The 14,756-nt window shown below is 41.4% G+C and overlaps 1 protein-coding gene across 31 annotated transcripts in view; it reads left to right on the forward strand.

Annotated features, from left to right (window-relative positions):
* LOC137992201 (cartilage oligomeric matrix protein-like) overlaps positions 1–14,106 on the forward strand; it is an 80,104-nt gene extending 65,998 nt beyond the window's left edge. For all 31 annotated transcript variants that reach the window (XM_068837370.1, XM_068837371.1, XM_068837373.1 and 28 more), the window contains 11 exons: positions 842–1,001; positions 1,688–1,806; positions 2,167–2,305; positions 2,974–3,069; positions 3,686–3,864; positions 5,633–5,681; positions 5,788–5,984; positions 8,577–8,651; positions 9,861–9,958; positions 10,666–10,805; positions 12,193–14,106. In XM_068837370.1, coding sequence (XP_068693471.1) covers positions 842–1,001; positions 1,688–1,806; positions 2,167–2,305; positions 2,974–3,069; positions 3,686–3,864; positions 5,633–5,681; positions 5,788–5,984; positions 8,577–8,651; positions 9,861–9,958; positions 10,666–10,805; positions 12,193–12,236 — 1,296 coding nt within the window. In that variant the 3' untranslated portion in view covers positions 12,237–14,106. The remainder of the gene's footprint in view (positions 1–841; positions 1,002–1,687; positions 1,807–2,166; positions 2,306–2,973; positions 3,070–3,685; positions 3,865–5,632; positions 5,682–5,787; positions 5,985–8,576; positions 8,652–9,860; positions 9,959–10,665; positions 10,806–12,192) is intronic.
* Positions 14,107–14,756: the final 650 nt, after the last annotated feature.

Consider the following 14,756-nt stretch of genomic DNA (forward strand, 5'->3'; position numbering starts at 1 on the left):
GGAGAGAACAACAGCCCTATATTTCTGTCGCGGCGTTTTCACAAACCGATTTATTTTTAGATTGAATTTCCCGTGAACGAGAGACCCCCACAGGAGCCCGATGACCAATCACAAGAAACTAACTTGACCCCATAGCGTCACCGAACCGGAACTGCCTTTGTTTCTTGTGGGAAAGGTAGTCTACAAATAAATCGGTCTGTAAAAAATGCTCGGTACGGCATAGGCTTAGTATGACACAGGCTTAGTGTGGGAGTTGTTTGCTCCTTGTCATGTCAGGTATCGCCGTGTTTGCCACCTTGTTGTTACGACATTTTGACGTCATCTCTGATCTATTACTGAATAGACGCACTGCAAAATGGAATCTAGTGGTTAAATCCCGGACAAAAATCGGTGAGAGTTTACTCAAGTGCCTTCCTATTGGACAATAACTACAGCAAAGGCCCGGCTACAAAGCCGTCTCCCTTCCCACCCTAAGCATTGCTGTTTATGAAGAAGCGATGAGCTACGATGAAGAGGCTGTTAAGTTTAGCTTTTTACATTTATTCTCGATTTCTACAAAAAAGGAAACGGCGGCCATTTTGGTGTCCAGACCCAGTCCTCCGGGAATTGAACTCTATTATTATGCTAACGTTTTCTTTCGTTTTCGTTGAAAAACATGGCTGTTGATCATGCGAAAGAAAACCAAGAGTACAAAAGAATATTATATTGTTTGCTGAATGCGCGATAATTGAAACTGCTTTGTACCCATTTGTGGACAAATTGCATAAATAAATAAATAGAAATGTCTCTGTCCTGTGTCTTTCTTTTTCATTGATTAGTAGTAACGTTTCCCATTTTACAGGACAATTGTCCTCGTTTTGCTAATCCAGCACAGTATAATAACGATGGAGATTTGTTTGGAAATGACTGCGATAACTGCCCGTTTGTCAGCAACTCGCATCAAAGAGATCTCGACGAAGATGATATCGGAGACGCTTGCGACAAAGACATTGATGGAGATGGTAAGGCAGCGAAATGTCCACTATTTAATTTTTGCACGAGCTAACGCCCTTGATAGCTACTTTTACAGATGATTATTGATGAGTGTGCATGCCGTCCTTTCAGTATAGGGAAACTCCGCGATTTCCAGGGTAGTGCCCGCACAAAATTGGAAGAGAAAAGGGGACGTGATCTCCGTTGTGGTGGTCTTCCTTCTGTACATGATGTGGGTGTGTAAATAGCCCGGGAGGGCGGAGGGCTCGCACATGAAAGGATGGGGGGAGGGGGGGGGGGGGTGCATGCTCTTGGTATGGTATGATATGGTAACTTTATTTATACACAGTAAATCCTCCGTCTCGCTTAGGGGTGTATATTTCAGATTTTGGTCTCACGTAGGGTGTTATATGTAACCGTGAAGGTCTCGTTCAGGGTTGCACGCGAAGATTTAATATGCTTTAAACATGGTCTCTTATAGGGGTGAAAAAGGGCCTCCTTTTGGGGGGGGGGGGGGGGGGGTAAATTAAAAATTTCAGACGAGCATCTCCACCCTTCATATGCAAAGCCCCCCCCCCCCCCTTCGAAAGGGTATTCCAGGCTGCTACATACCTTTAACAATTCAACTTCCGCAATTTGTAGCCCACTGAACTGACCCACCCGTCCCCCTTTTTCCCACTAGATCCGCTACATAATATATTCCATTGTTTTGCAGGAGTCATTAATTCCATTGACAACTGTCCAACGATATATAATCCTCAACAAGGCGATAGGGACAGCGACACAGTTGGCGATGTTTGTGATAACTGTCCTTCATTCCGAAACCGTAGACAGGTAAATTTGATGCAGTTTGGTCAGTGGTGAGAATTATATCGATACTTCGCGGAGGGCGCACGTTAAATGTGAGATGAGTGTCGGAGATGAGCTTGTGGCTTCATTGAAAGACTGCTTTACGTCCCGGTAGAGTGACTTACAAGTCGACTTAGTGACAGACGAACTTACTGTGGAGCCTACAGGTAAAACTGGCTGGCTGAGTTACTGCTCGTCTAAACGAACTGAGTGGCTGACTGAGTGACTGACTGTACAGCCGAACGGCCACGAATTATTCACTGACTGAGTGTCTGCCTTTTTCAGGGGCTTTTTGATTGATATAATTGAGTTTATGAATGGTTGTGCTGTCACCTTTTATCTTAGTATGATATAGACGATGATGGACTTGGAGATGCGTGTGACACAGGTCGTGACGATGACAATGATGGCGTCGATGACATGGTAGACAACTGCAGAGGGGTGACCAACCCGGATCAAATAGACAACGACAAAGATGAACAAGGTATGTCAAGCAGGTTTCTTGAGCTGCTTTTCATACCTTCCTTGTACTAGTTTGTCCGGGCGTGATTAGTGTGTCCCACGAAACAATAAGCAACATAAAACCTGCAGTTCAGTGATTCCCACTGAGCCGTAACGTAAATCTCTTGAAATTTACTGCCGTTTACATTGAATGCTATCATTGCCACATTGTCTCGTGATTATTTCGGGACACAGCTGGAACAATGGTCGATCCAGAAATACGCGCAGTTTTAACAGGGGCCTCTCTGTGTAATCCGTTGCAAGCATTATTGTGATACTGTTGATTTAAAATTTCGAGTCTGCGCTTCAGAGACGGAAGTCCTCGATTCGCGCACCTCCCGGTCGGGAACTAGCTGGAAGTCTTTATTCTTAGTGCTGACCGAAAAAATCGCGGACTCTGGAGACTTTAGTAATTTGTTTTCCATGTAAAGTTTGTCAATTCAAATAATACCTGGAACATGCTCTATTTGATACTAGAATCAATCTTAGTTCGAGGAGTTTCATATCAAGTAGTCTTCTTTAAATGAAAGTAAGCTATTTTCAGCGAACTGCTATTGATAAACAAGTGGCTAGGCATATTAATACACACTCTCTACTTTTTTGAAGATTTGTTAGCTTTATGTCCATTGTTCTGTTGTTGTTTCTTTCCAGGTGATGCCTGTGATAACGATGATGATGATGACGGCGTTCTGGACAGAAGTGATAACTGTCAGTTGGTACCCAATCCCACCCAACGAGATTTGAACGGTTTGTATACTAGTCTCTAACTGATTCATAACGTGATCAGAGAGTCGAAAGTATTGGGGATTTCCAGTTGTTCGCAATGTTCATGTTTCTGCTGTGTTATATTCACACATTTAAATAGCTGTCACAAATTATCGCGTAGCAAGTTTAATTAAGCAGCGTCGGTGTAAACCGCAACTCGAGCGTCATCTTCAAATTAAATGTTACTTTGCGACTATTCCAGTTCTTTGATATCAAAAGGATGCCAAGGCTGAAACTGGTATGAAGAGCACTTACAGTAGCAGCGCACCCTCACGTACTCTTGCAAAACTCTCGTGCGGGGCGTGCAAATCTGTTGTTTTTGCTGATTAAATAAGCAGTTCTGTTGTGTACACCCTCCTGCAAATTCCAGTTTTTTTAAACAGAACTCTGCTTAAGTTTTCATCATTTACTTTCCTAGTTTTGACACGTCATTTAATATAGTTGACTCAACTTGTTGGTCTTTTTGTTCATTGCGTGTATGTCTCCATGATCGTTAATTTGTGATTTTAAGGAAACTCGGGGGTGTTTTTCACCAGCGACGCAGGCAAAAGCACAAGTTTTAAATTTCCGTCTTCGCTCTTCCTTGCTTTCTCCACAGACAACGGATTAGGGGACCCCTGTGACGGCGATTTTGATGACGATAAAGTCCCGGATGCAGAGGATGCTTGTTCTGTAAACCATCACTGTAGGCGAACAGATTTCACCAATTTATTGAAGGTCAATCTGAGTCCTTATGAATCTACGAGCAGACCGGCTATTTGGGTCGTCGATTCCACGGTAAGCATTTGCACTTTACGAAAACATAATAATTTTTTAGTCTCCCAAACAACTTATCATTCATGCATTCATCGTTCATTAGTTTTTTTTTTTAATTTTCTTTTTTTCTTTTTTCCTGTGCACATTTTGCATCGGCGCTTCCCGCTTTGGGAACAGGAACTGCGGTGGTCAACGAGAACGCCACAAAACAACAATATATTTGGTTAAAAGAGGAAAAACAATCGTGCTGGATGTGCAGCACACACTTTAACCCATAATTTTTTCGGTACTCTTCACAACAACGAGGTGAAATCACCGAATTTGAGGTTTGACAACAACGCGAGCTAACAAATGCCAATCTTTCACTTTTCACTTCTCTAATTTTGCTCTGAAACCGCTGGTAACATTTTATCTTTTAGGATACTTCGTCCACATTGTACGACGTGATCGTGATAACGCGGAAGACTTTAAGATATTGCAATGTTATATTTTGAGGGGACGTTTTTCGTCGACGTCGCCGTCATAGATCTTAAAAGTCCCTTATGAAGGAGTTAAGAAAGGACGACGCTACAAAACTCAAGTTTACTCTGCAACCGTTCGCACTAATTGACTTTTAGAATGCTTCGCCGGTATTGTGCGAAATTATCGCGAAATAATTACGGTAGTGCAAAGGTACATTTGAAGTGACGTTTCGATCGACGTCGCCGTCGTAGATAGGCTCGATTACCAGCCGCTGTTTCGGGAAATGAGCCAGCGCTCACTCCCGAAATCTCGGCTGGACGCGTGAGGTGAGCCATTGTTAATCTCCGCCAATCAGAAACTCGCCTGCACAAATCCGTCTGGCATAAATTATATGTTTTGGCTGAGAAGGTATTCTTTCACCAGGCCTGTTCGAGGTTTACAGTGCTTGTAAGGTAAGAAACATCCAAGATTATGTCAACGAAAAGTGTTCGAGAAGCTGGAGAATGGGAACTGTATCGTTTTCTACGGCCTGAGTTCGCAAACTTCACTGATTTTCCAGTTGGCGCCAAGGCATAAATAAGGCTTTCAAATCCATTTCTATTGCAAATTTCTCCTCATACTTCGCTAATGTAAGAGCAAGTAAAATTCCTCAAGATCAATAGATTGAAAGTACTGCTGAGTTTATTGGTAGCAAAACGAGGGGGCCGATGAGGTTGACCAAGAGCTGAAGCCGCCGAAGATTTTTTTGATGATTCGCCGGTTGAATTCAAACTCACATTGATCATTCTGATCATTTAACCACAAACTCAAGCTCGTATCATCTGGAAACTTCGCACAGACGTTTCAAGCATTGTTATGTAATTTCTGTTTCCTAAAAATCAGTGTTTTTGGGATGTCTAATGCTATTTTCCCGCAACTATTGACTTCGCATAAATTATATTTTGAATTTACGTCACAGACACAATCTATCGCTCACGCGTCCAGCCGTCTCTTCTCGGGGAGGATACCCGAACTCGAGTGAGCGGCGGAAATCGAGCCTACGTCGTAGATCGTAAAGTCCCTATCAAGGAGTATAACGTCGACGGCTGTGGCAATGGCAGTGGGACAAAACAAATATAATATATCATTGGCTGAAAGCTGAAGTAACAATCGTGTTGCACGTGCGCCACGCACTTTAGTACATTTTCTTGTCACACTTTGCTTGCGTCGCCAGCGACGCAAGCAAGCACAAGCAGCATACATAATCACATATTTTCTTCACTTGCTTCTATGTGTGAGCCTCTGAGATGCACAGGCCTTAAGTGTATATTGATCTGTTGAATTGCAGGGAACCAAGGTAGAAGAAACAGAAGACAGCGATCCTGCAATTGCCGTTGGTACGTAGAACGCTCACGCCACGTTTTCAACTCTTCACCGCGTTTTGCCCACTTTTTTTTCTCTTCATTACGTCTGATATGGTTGTCTTTTTTTTTTTTATCCAAGGGGAAATGCGGTTCGGAGGTGTCGATTTCTCGGGAACTTTACACGTTGCTACGACACAGGACGACGATTTCGTTGGAATTGTGTTCAGTTACCAAAACAACAGACAGTTTTACCTCGTGTCGTGGAAGCAGAGTGACCAAGTGTATTGGGAAGTGAAACCATTAAGAGCGGAAGGTGTGAAAGGAGTTCATGTTAAGGTATCGCATTCAGATGACAAAAAGCACTGAGCAGGCGGCGTTACATAAAGGGCTGGCTAACTTACAACTGAAGTGACAAAAAACATACCAAGCAGTGTACCGGGAGTAACACATGCTTGAGTACAAGAAAAATAACTCTTTTCCATTTTTTTTGGCTTATGTTTATGTCACGTGAAAGGGACTATGACATCCAACGCGCATGCGCGAGTTGGTGAGAAATAAAGATCGACCCAAGGCTCTGGGAAACTCTTAGAGAACAACCGCCGTAGGATTTTTATGGCCAAAAATTGGCTATTTGAACCTTACGGCGTCTGCTTACTCCTCGTGCTAACATGATTGCACCAATTAGAGACGCTTTTGATTGTTCTTCACGAAAACCAATGAGAAGACACTTTGTTTCAGGGTTCCCCAGAGCTCTTCTCTCCCTCAGTCAAGAGAAGAGCTCTGGGGTCGAGATTGAAAAAGCTTTAGAAAACGATGGCCCTATTTTTTTCAAATTCTGTTGAAGAGTTCGAGTATCATCTTGTTCATCTTTTAAAAAAAAATTGCGGAACTTTTTAGAGATTGAGAAACACTGGCACGTGAAAACTTCTCTCTATGCAGCGAACACGGGTGATCTCGCTCGACGTTAGTAATTACTGAAAAGCAAAACATGTCCCTACTGCGCATGTGCCCCAGCTGACATCATTTTTAGTGTCCACTCCTACCTATTCAAGTCTTATTCTGAATCTCACTGGGCCTGTTATGTTTCTTTTCTCAGAGACTAATGCAAAAACGGCCGCCGTGAAATTTGACAGTTAAAGTTCTTTCAATTTTGAACGATGATACTTGGCAAAAACTCCCAGTTCTCTCGCCAAATGCTGGGTCTATAATCTTGTAATTAATTGTTAAAGGGGCTAGGTCACGCTATTTTAGGTAATTTTGTTAATTATGAGCTCTAAACATCAAATTGGCAGAGCAAGAGTCTTTCATTTGCAAAATCACGGCCACATAACAACTGGGAATGATTTTCAAGCTTTGTAAATGACATTTTGATATAGACTGATATAAATTTGAAAAAAGGTGGGCCGACGTTTTTCAAATTTACCCAAATTTAATCCATTTCAATCCTCTCCAGTTTTGTCCATCCATGTCCCTTCTTGGCTTCCCTGTGCTTTGTTAGAGTTCTTCTATAGTTTTGAAAAGTTATTTTGATATTTTAGTTAATTCTATGACCATTCGATCAGTGCTGAAATGCCTAAAATAGCGTGACCTAGCCCCTTTAAGAGATTAAAAAGCCTGCAATGTACCATAACATGTTAATTCGTTTTTGGCCAATCGTCTAGAATCATCATCTGACTCATGCTTGGGGACTTCACTTTTCAGCATAATCGAATCTACGATATATATTTTAGAACTCCGCAATCTTTCCCCTCTCATTTAGTTAGGGAACTTAAGCAACGACAACGGCGACGGCAACGAGAACGTCATCTCAAAATATAAATTCGCGTTATTTAATCGCTTCGTGACTATTTCGACCTTTTTAATATGACAAGGGTGTGGTAGTTCCTCAAAAATGACACTGGTCGGAACGGCGCTTAATTTACGGGAGAAAATGAAAAATTTGTCCTCAAGTGCTGACGTTCTTCATAAAATCTCAAATTAGGCCATTTCACGATACTGGCGAGTTTAAGAAACGACGACCGCTACGACTACGACAACGCCACAAAACAATAATATCATTGGTTAAAAGAGCATAAATAATCGTGCTGCACGTGCAGCACGGATTTTAGTAAATATGTTTGCGATCCTCTGCATGACGAAGTAAAATCTCCAAATGTGAAGTTTTGACTACAATGTAAGCATGCAACAGAGAATCTATTTTCACTCTGAAACCGCTCGTACCAATTTATCTTTAGGATACTTCACCCATATTGTAGGACGTGAACGAGACTGAATAATCGCAAAAGACTTAAGATAGAGCCATGTTATATTTTGAGATGACGTTTTCGTCGACCGTCGCTGTCGTAGATCTTAGATTCCCTGCTGTTTTGCTGACGACGGCAAAGAAATGAACAAAAGTGAAAAACGCACGTACAGGGCGTGCAAAGTTATTATGCAAATAACATGCAAATTTGTGACGTTCTTGTTGCCGTCGCCGTTGTCGTTGCTTAATTCCCCTATTTATAGTTGCTGGCAGAATTCGTATTTTCACGGTTGGACTGGAACGAGCATGACGTGTCGGAATATTTCATGTGCCAATGTACCGTATCGCGTACTCGTTTGAGGCCAAGTGAAAAAACACGAATACGATCTGAGACGGCATTCATGTAGACCAAGCTCTGTAAGACGCAGACTGAAACCTCAAGTGACCATTTCACACGGTCAAGACATTATTCTCCAGATTTTTAAACTAATCTTCTCTTATTGCAAAAAACAGATGCTTAGAAATATAAATTTGGTACTGTCAACTCTATTTAAAACGGAAGACAGCTCACTTCCTGTGGTTGCAGTCCATGGCTCGAAAACGTCTCATGCTTAAACTGCTAATTGATCGACGAGAACCGCCAAAACAAACCACTCATTGAGTTATTCCTTATTTTTTTTGTCTAGCTTGTTAACTCTGTTACGGGTCCAGGAGATGCCCTCAGAAATGCAATATGGCATTCTGGTGATGTTGAAGGACAGGTACTTAAAGTGTTCAATAATTAAAATAATATCATTTTCCTCTTCTGTTCTCTCTTGCCGAAACCGCCTTAATCAACAGACCCTCTCAGCTCCATTATACGCACCAGCAAACACGTTTCTCTGCGATACTCCACACGCTATATGAATATATAATTGCCCGGAATTTGAGGAGTATAAGTGCGACCAAATACAAATTTACTCCTTAAAGTGGTACTACGACCAAAAAAACAATTCTTTTTTTTCTTTGGATTTCAAAACTATGTTAACTAAACACTAACTGACCCAAGTTTTAAGTTCTGATTTTAAAAAGAAACCTGTTTATTTTAACTGGAATTTTCTTATTTATTGGTCCGCCATTACTAACTTCAAAATCTTGAGAGAGCTGGGTCGAAGAGAAAATGACGTCAAAGACTCACTAGTTTAAGAATGCAATGCGTTTGTACGCGGCCGAATTAATATGCAGCACGGGAGTTCGGGCTTTCAGACTTTTAAACCCGTGTTTTGCATATGTAATAAATTACGTTCACACGCTGAAATTTTATGCTAGTGAGTAAATGACGTCATTTTCTCTAGATCCAACCCTCTGAGGTCCAATCGGCCAGTTTTGAACGTGAGTAATGGCGGACCGTGAAATCCAAAACTTACACTCAAAATAAACAGCCTTTGGATAAAACTCAAAGCTCAAAATTTTGCCAGTTAGGTGTTAAGCAAACACGCTTTCAAAATCTGAAGAAAAAAAGGAAATGATTTTTTGATCATAGTACCACTTTAATTTTGGCGCAAATTTTCAGCGTTAAATTACAATGTTGCCATGGCAACGTTTCCTACAGTACCAAAATGGCGTCTTGTGAATGTAATTTGTTGTTAATTTGTTTGTAATTTATTTGATTTTGGACAAAACGCGCGTAAAATTATTCCCTAATTTCACTCGTCACCATTTGATTACCATATTTATTCCCCGTAAATCTATAAATAGCGATTATGCTCTTGTGAGTGCGTCTCATAGAAAGTTACGTCTGCTTCTTAAACCTACCAGTAAGTTTAAACGAGGATGATCATTTCTGCGTCATTGAGAGAGAGCTTAATAAAAAGCCACATTATTTTACGTTGGGCCTTTCAATTTTTTGCGCACCTTTTCAGTGGTAAGGAAAATGAACTGGAAACTTAAACTCGATAAACAACGCTGACACGAAATGTCCTCATTTTCAGACTAAAGAACTCTGGCGGGATCCTAAAGAAAAAGGATGGGAAGACAAAACAGATTACGATTGGGAACTAATTCATCGACCAAAGAAAGGATTGATAAGGTAACTGATGGATAACTTAGGAGGAAGCGCGGAGGTCTTGAAAATGGGATGTTCACATCAGATCTAGCATTTTGGTCTTAAAAAAGACCATTTATAGAGACCTTACGCAACAACGACTTCAACGACGAAGAGGACACCGACAGAAAACTTCACTTCCCAATATAACAACAATTTTCCAGTTGTTGCAACTCGTTACGCTTGAAAAATATGCGCCAATTGTACAAGAAGTGAATTTTTGAAAACGGCGTTTACAGTTAGCGGGAAATGTGAAAAATTATCTGCATCTGCTCGCTTCCTCCACATAATCTTGTAAACCTTGGCTATTTTCGTCGCTGGTTTGAGGAGAACACTTCGTCGTCGCTTTAGCTCCGTATGCTATCTGGAACGGTTCTGAAGTACTTCCAATCGTGAGAAGGATACATTTATGAAACCGCATTGGCGACCAAGTTTCTCAGACTACGTGGAAGATCGAGCAGTGCGTGATTCGTGGACACCAAAAGGGCCAGTGTCGTATTCTTTTCAGGCCAACCTATTTCTTCTGAAAAGCTGGTGTTCAATATTTTTCAGACGACCCAAAATACATCCAAAAAGTTGCGGGTCTTCGTGAAACGCATTTTCGGGAGGGTTCGGGACCGGCCGGCCAGAGATCGTTTATTCTCGACTCCGATCGATATTTTTAATCGATTTCGTTTTTCTTTTTGTTGCAGACTTAAAGTATTTTTGAAAGGAGAAATAATAGTAGACACAGGATATATCATCGACAAGACCCTCAGAGGCGGAAGGGTTGGATTGTATGTGTTTTCACAATCAAACGTGATATGGAAGAACCTCTCTTACAGGTGCAACGGTAAGGGATCCTTCGTTTGCTGCGTTTTAAGCTGTGATTTTGCATTTTTTCCTGTGTGAACTTGAGTTATGAAGGTTTGTGTGTCCATAGTCCTGTTACGGCTGTGGGCGAACTGTCAATTGGTGTGCGAAGTTTTGCGCTAATTCAGAGCCTTACACTCGGAGAGGTGTCGTTTTCCGATGAGCACGCATCATAATAACAACTTTCTTCCCAAAGAGTGACCTTTTTGCCTTAAATCCTCTACTTGCACAAATCCCGTTAAGCCCGCCGCACACGGTGAGGAAAGAGCTGAGCAAACTGCCTCGCGAGGTGGTTTGCTCAGCCGTTTTCTCACCGTGTGCGGGGAACTTTTGGTGAGAAATTGGCCTCGCCATGTTTGATATTTTTCGCCTCTCGAGGCAAATTCCTCATTGTGTGCGGCCATCGTGAGAATCGAGTTGAGCTTGGTCAATGAAGCATCCAATAAAAATACATGGCATTCTCACGTGACTTCAGAGACGTCGGAATTTCTTCCTCCGACACCATCTTGAACCGCTGGAGTCACGTGAGTATGCCATGTATTTTTTTTGGATGCTTGATTAAATCAAGCTCAGCTCGATTCTCACGATGGCCGCACACATTGAGGAATTTGTCTCGCGAGGCCAAAAATATCAAACATGTTTGATTTTATCCTCACGGCCTCGCGAGGCGAATTTCTCACCACAATTTCCCCGCACACGTGAGGAAACGGCTGAGCAAACCGCCTCGCGAGGCAGTTTTCTCAGCTCTTTCCTCAAGTGTGCGGCGGGCTTCAAACACCTCTTCTACCCCCAAAAAATTTGCATAGGTATTGTTTTCGATTTCTCTTTGGACATCTTCATGTCCCGGGAGAAATTGCAAACAATGATTACGTAAAATTTTGGGGAGTAAAAGAGGTGTATTATGGGATTGTGCAAGTTGAGAATTACTTTGTAAACGTTGTTATCAATCCATTAGGAAGACTGACACAGCGTTCAGTTCATGAACAACCCTGTAACACCCGATGCAGTTCAAATGTCATCGTAATAGGCCAATTTCGATGTATCAAAATTCAGTTCTGAACAAATGATATCACCTCGAGGCTCTGGGAACAAACTAAAACAACTCCTTTTTTTTATTCCCTGAGCCTCGAGATGATGTCTTTTTGTTTAGGACTGAATTTTTATATATCGCAATTGGTCTATTAATATTTTGTATCCTACGAAACGGAATTGTTAAATATACTCCCGATGTCATGGTCTCGGTTATGCTGTAACGTTCCTTAACCCATCGGAGGTCTACCCTTGTATGCGACCCGATGTCCCGTCACTGGATCTTATTCTTTTATGCTTTTAAAAACTAAAGAATATCCTCTGTTTGGCTTTTACAGACCGTATGCCGAGCGACTACCGACCTCAAATCTCAACCAACTGAGTCAAACCAATACTGTTGTGCTCATCAAACTACAAGATCAAACCCTCGGACAAAAAGTTGCTGCCACTGAGAAACGATCAAGTCCAAAGACGGCCTAGGCCAACGTAACGATTTATAAGCGATAAAGCATAATTTCTCGTCGACCACAATAGTTTGGTCAGCCAAATGACAATTAAAGCGGATACGATTTTATATTCGCCAGCAAATCGTATTATTTACGCCAAGAGAGTCGTAGCAAAGATCGGCGGAGCAGTAGAGCCGAAAAATCAAACACTGAATCTCTTATGGCCTATTTATAGATTGTTTAAAATAAATATGACAAGCAGAAGTTCGTTTTCTGCAAGTTGAGAAACTCCGCTTGTCTCGTAGAAGGAAGTTTTGCTCTTTAATAAAAATGAATGAGCAATCGGTATAGTAAAGGTGTAAAACTTTTACTGGATTTTCATGGTGCTGTTTAAGCTAGTTATTCCGTGAAACAAATAATTATTCTAACCGTTAGAACGTTGAAGAGATGTATCTTGTATATACAAATGTAACCTGTAAATGCGATAAGTTTTGAAGTCAAAAGGGACTGATAACCAGGTTGGTCATCAAACCCGAAGAAGTTTCAGAGAAGTTCGTCTTGAAACACGAACTAGCGAAGATAATTCAGTCGTTTAAGCTCATGGTCCGTCAGTAGTGTAAATTAAGCCTATCCCTGTTGAATTATGAGGACGAGGAATAGCGCCTTCACGTAAGTTAAGACTTAAACTGCGACCAGGGGCCGCTTGATCGAAGCCTGGTTAGCGCTAACCGTTGGTTAAGAGGTATTGTAACCTATAGGTTTCCATGGTATTTAACGCTTGGTTAGCGCCAAACATGCTTCGAGCAACCCGGGCCAGGTTGACAATCAGTTTGATGCTACCCTTGGTTTGCAGAATTTTGTATGTGGCCAGGAGCCTATGACTGCTGATAAGAGAGGACCCTCTCTTTCTGCTGATGTGGCCCAAAATTCACGGACGCAACATTTTGACACTCCTTACTGGTGTCTTTATCAGAGGTTATCAAACTTTCACGCGGAGTCCTACTATATGCTCTCCAATGAGCGAAAAAAGGAAAGAGTGAGCTCGTAAGTAGTACTTAGCGACCTGGCCCAGTGGTTAGGGCGTTGGGTTGCCTGCGGTTGCCCCAGGTTCAAGTCCCTTTCTAATCTCTGGTCTGGATCTGTTTCCGGTTATCCCGGATTCAACTCTACCACGCTTCGTAAATAGCCAACCGGTTGCCTCCAAAAATGCTGCTGGGTCCTTTGAATTGAAATTTTTTCCAGCAACATTCACAATTCTCTAAACCAGAGAAGAAGCATCATACTGTCGGAATAAACTGTCTTCTTCATATGCATGAATATATTTAGTGTTTCTATGAAAGCCCAGTGGGGGATCCGAAACTCCTCAATAAACTCCATGCAATGGCAGGTTAAAAATGATTATCTGAGGCGATCAGCAGCCATTTTCGGCTAACTGAAACCGAAAAGGCAGGAAAATCGGAGGTTAAATTCCAGCATAAATCCTTTTCTCCTCCAACAATGTATTAGTGGAGTGTTCAATGTATGCAATTTAAGTTAAAACGAAATATTTCCTTCAGTAGTAGGAATAAAGGAAGGGTTTGTGTCCTGCAAGTCACACGTCCTTATCAGCCATTATATAAGTCCGTTGGACTGTGCAAATTAAAAATGCATCAAAAAGGAGTTAGAGATATGAGTAGCTATATGTTAAAAGCGCTTTTATGCATTTTCTTCGTCTCAGAAGAGTCAATTTTGTAAGGTCGTAGACCCCAGTATTTTTTCATAAACAATAAATTTAAAAAAAAGGAATAATTGGTCAATAATTTAGCGGTAATTTTGTCACCAGCTTAACATGGTATTGGCTTTATTGAGACACATCTGCCGAAGTCAGCAGATGTATTGTTTGGACAACTCTTGAAATGACACGAGGTAAATTAATGTTCCAATTCGGCTAACTCAATGTTGTACCCAATTCAAATCTCATTGGGATAAGATTTGTGTATTGCATTTGCATGATAATGTGGCATTCTCATTTAAATGATATGGAAATGCTTGGAACAAAACGTTTTATTCCCAAAGGATTTTATAAATTGGGTACAACATTGAGTTAGCAGAATTGGTCTATGTTAGAGAGAGTTTCAATGGCCAATCAAAAAAGGACGGAGACAATCCAGTAAACCAATCAAAACTCGAAGTAATTACACGTAGCCGACACAAAGCACGGGAAAATGCGTACGCGAGAGCCACGATTGGTTTTCGTTTCACTTCTGATTGGTTGAAAAAGTGCCGCGAGATCTTTGAACCAATCACTGAGTGAAGTAATGCAATACCAATTAAAGCAAGTCGCTAATTACTTTCGACACTCAATTGACAACCGCTCTAATCTCCTTACCAAAAGCAAACACGTTTTACCATTCATACCTCAAAAATTCGCTTTTTATCTGCCGGACAATACGCGCAGTTATCAAAACTTGCAGTAA

The sequence above is a fragment of the Montipora foliosa genome, chromosome 2 (genome assembly GCF_036669935.1).
Source record: "Montipora foliosa isolate CH-2021 chromosome 2, ASM3666993v2, whole genome shotgun sequence".
Lineage (NCBI taxonomy): Eukaryota > Metazoa > Cnidaria > Anthozoa > Scleractinia > Acroporidae > Montipora > Montipora foliosa.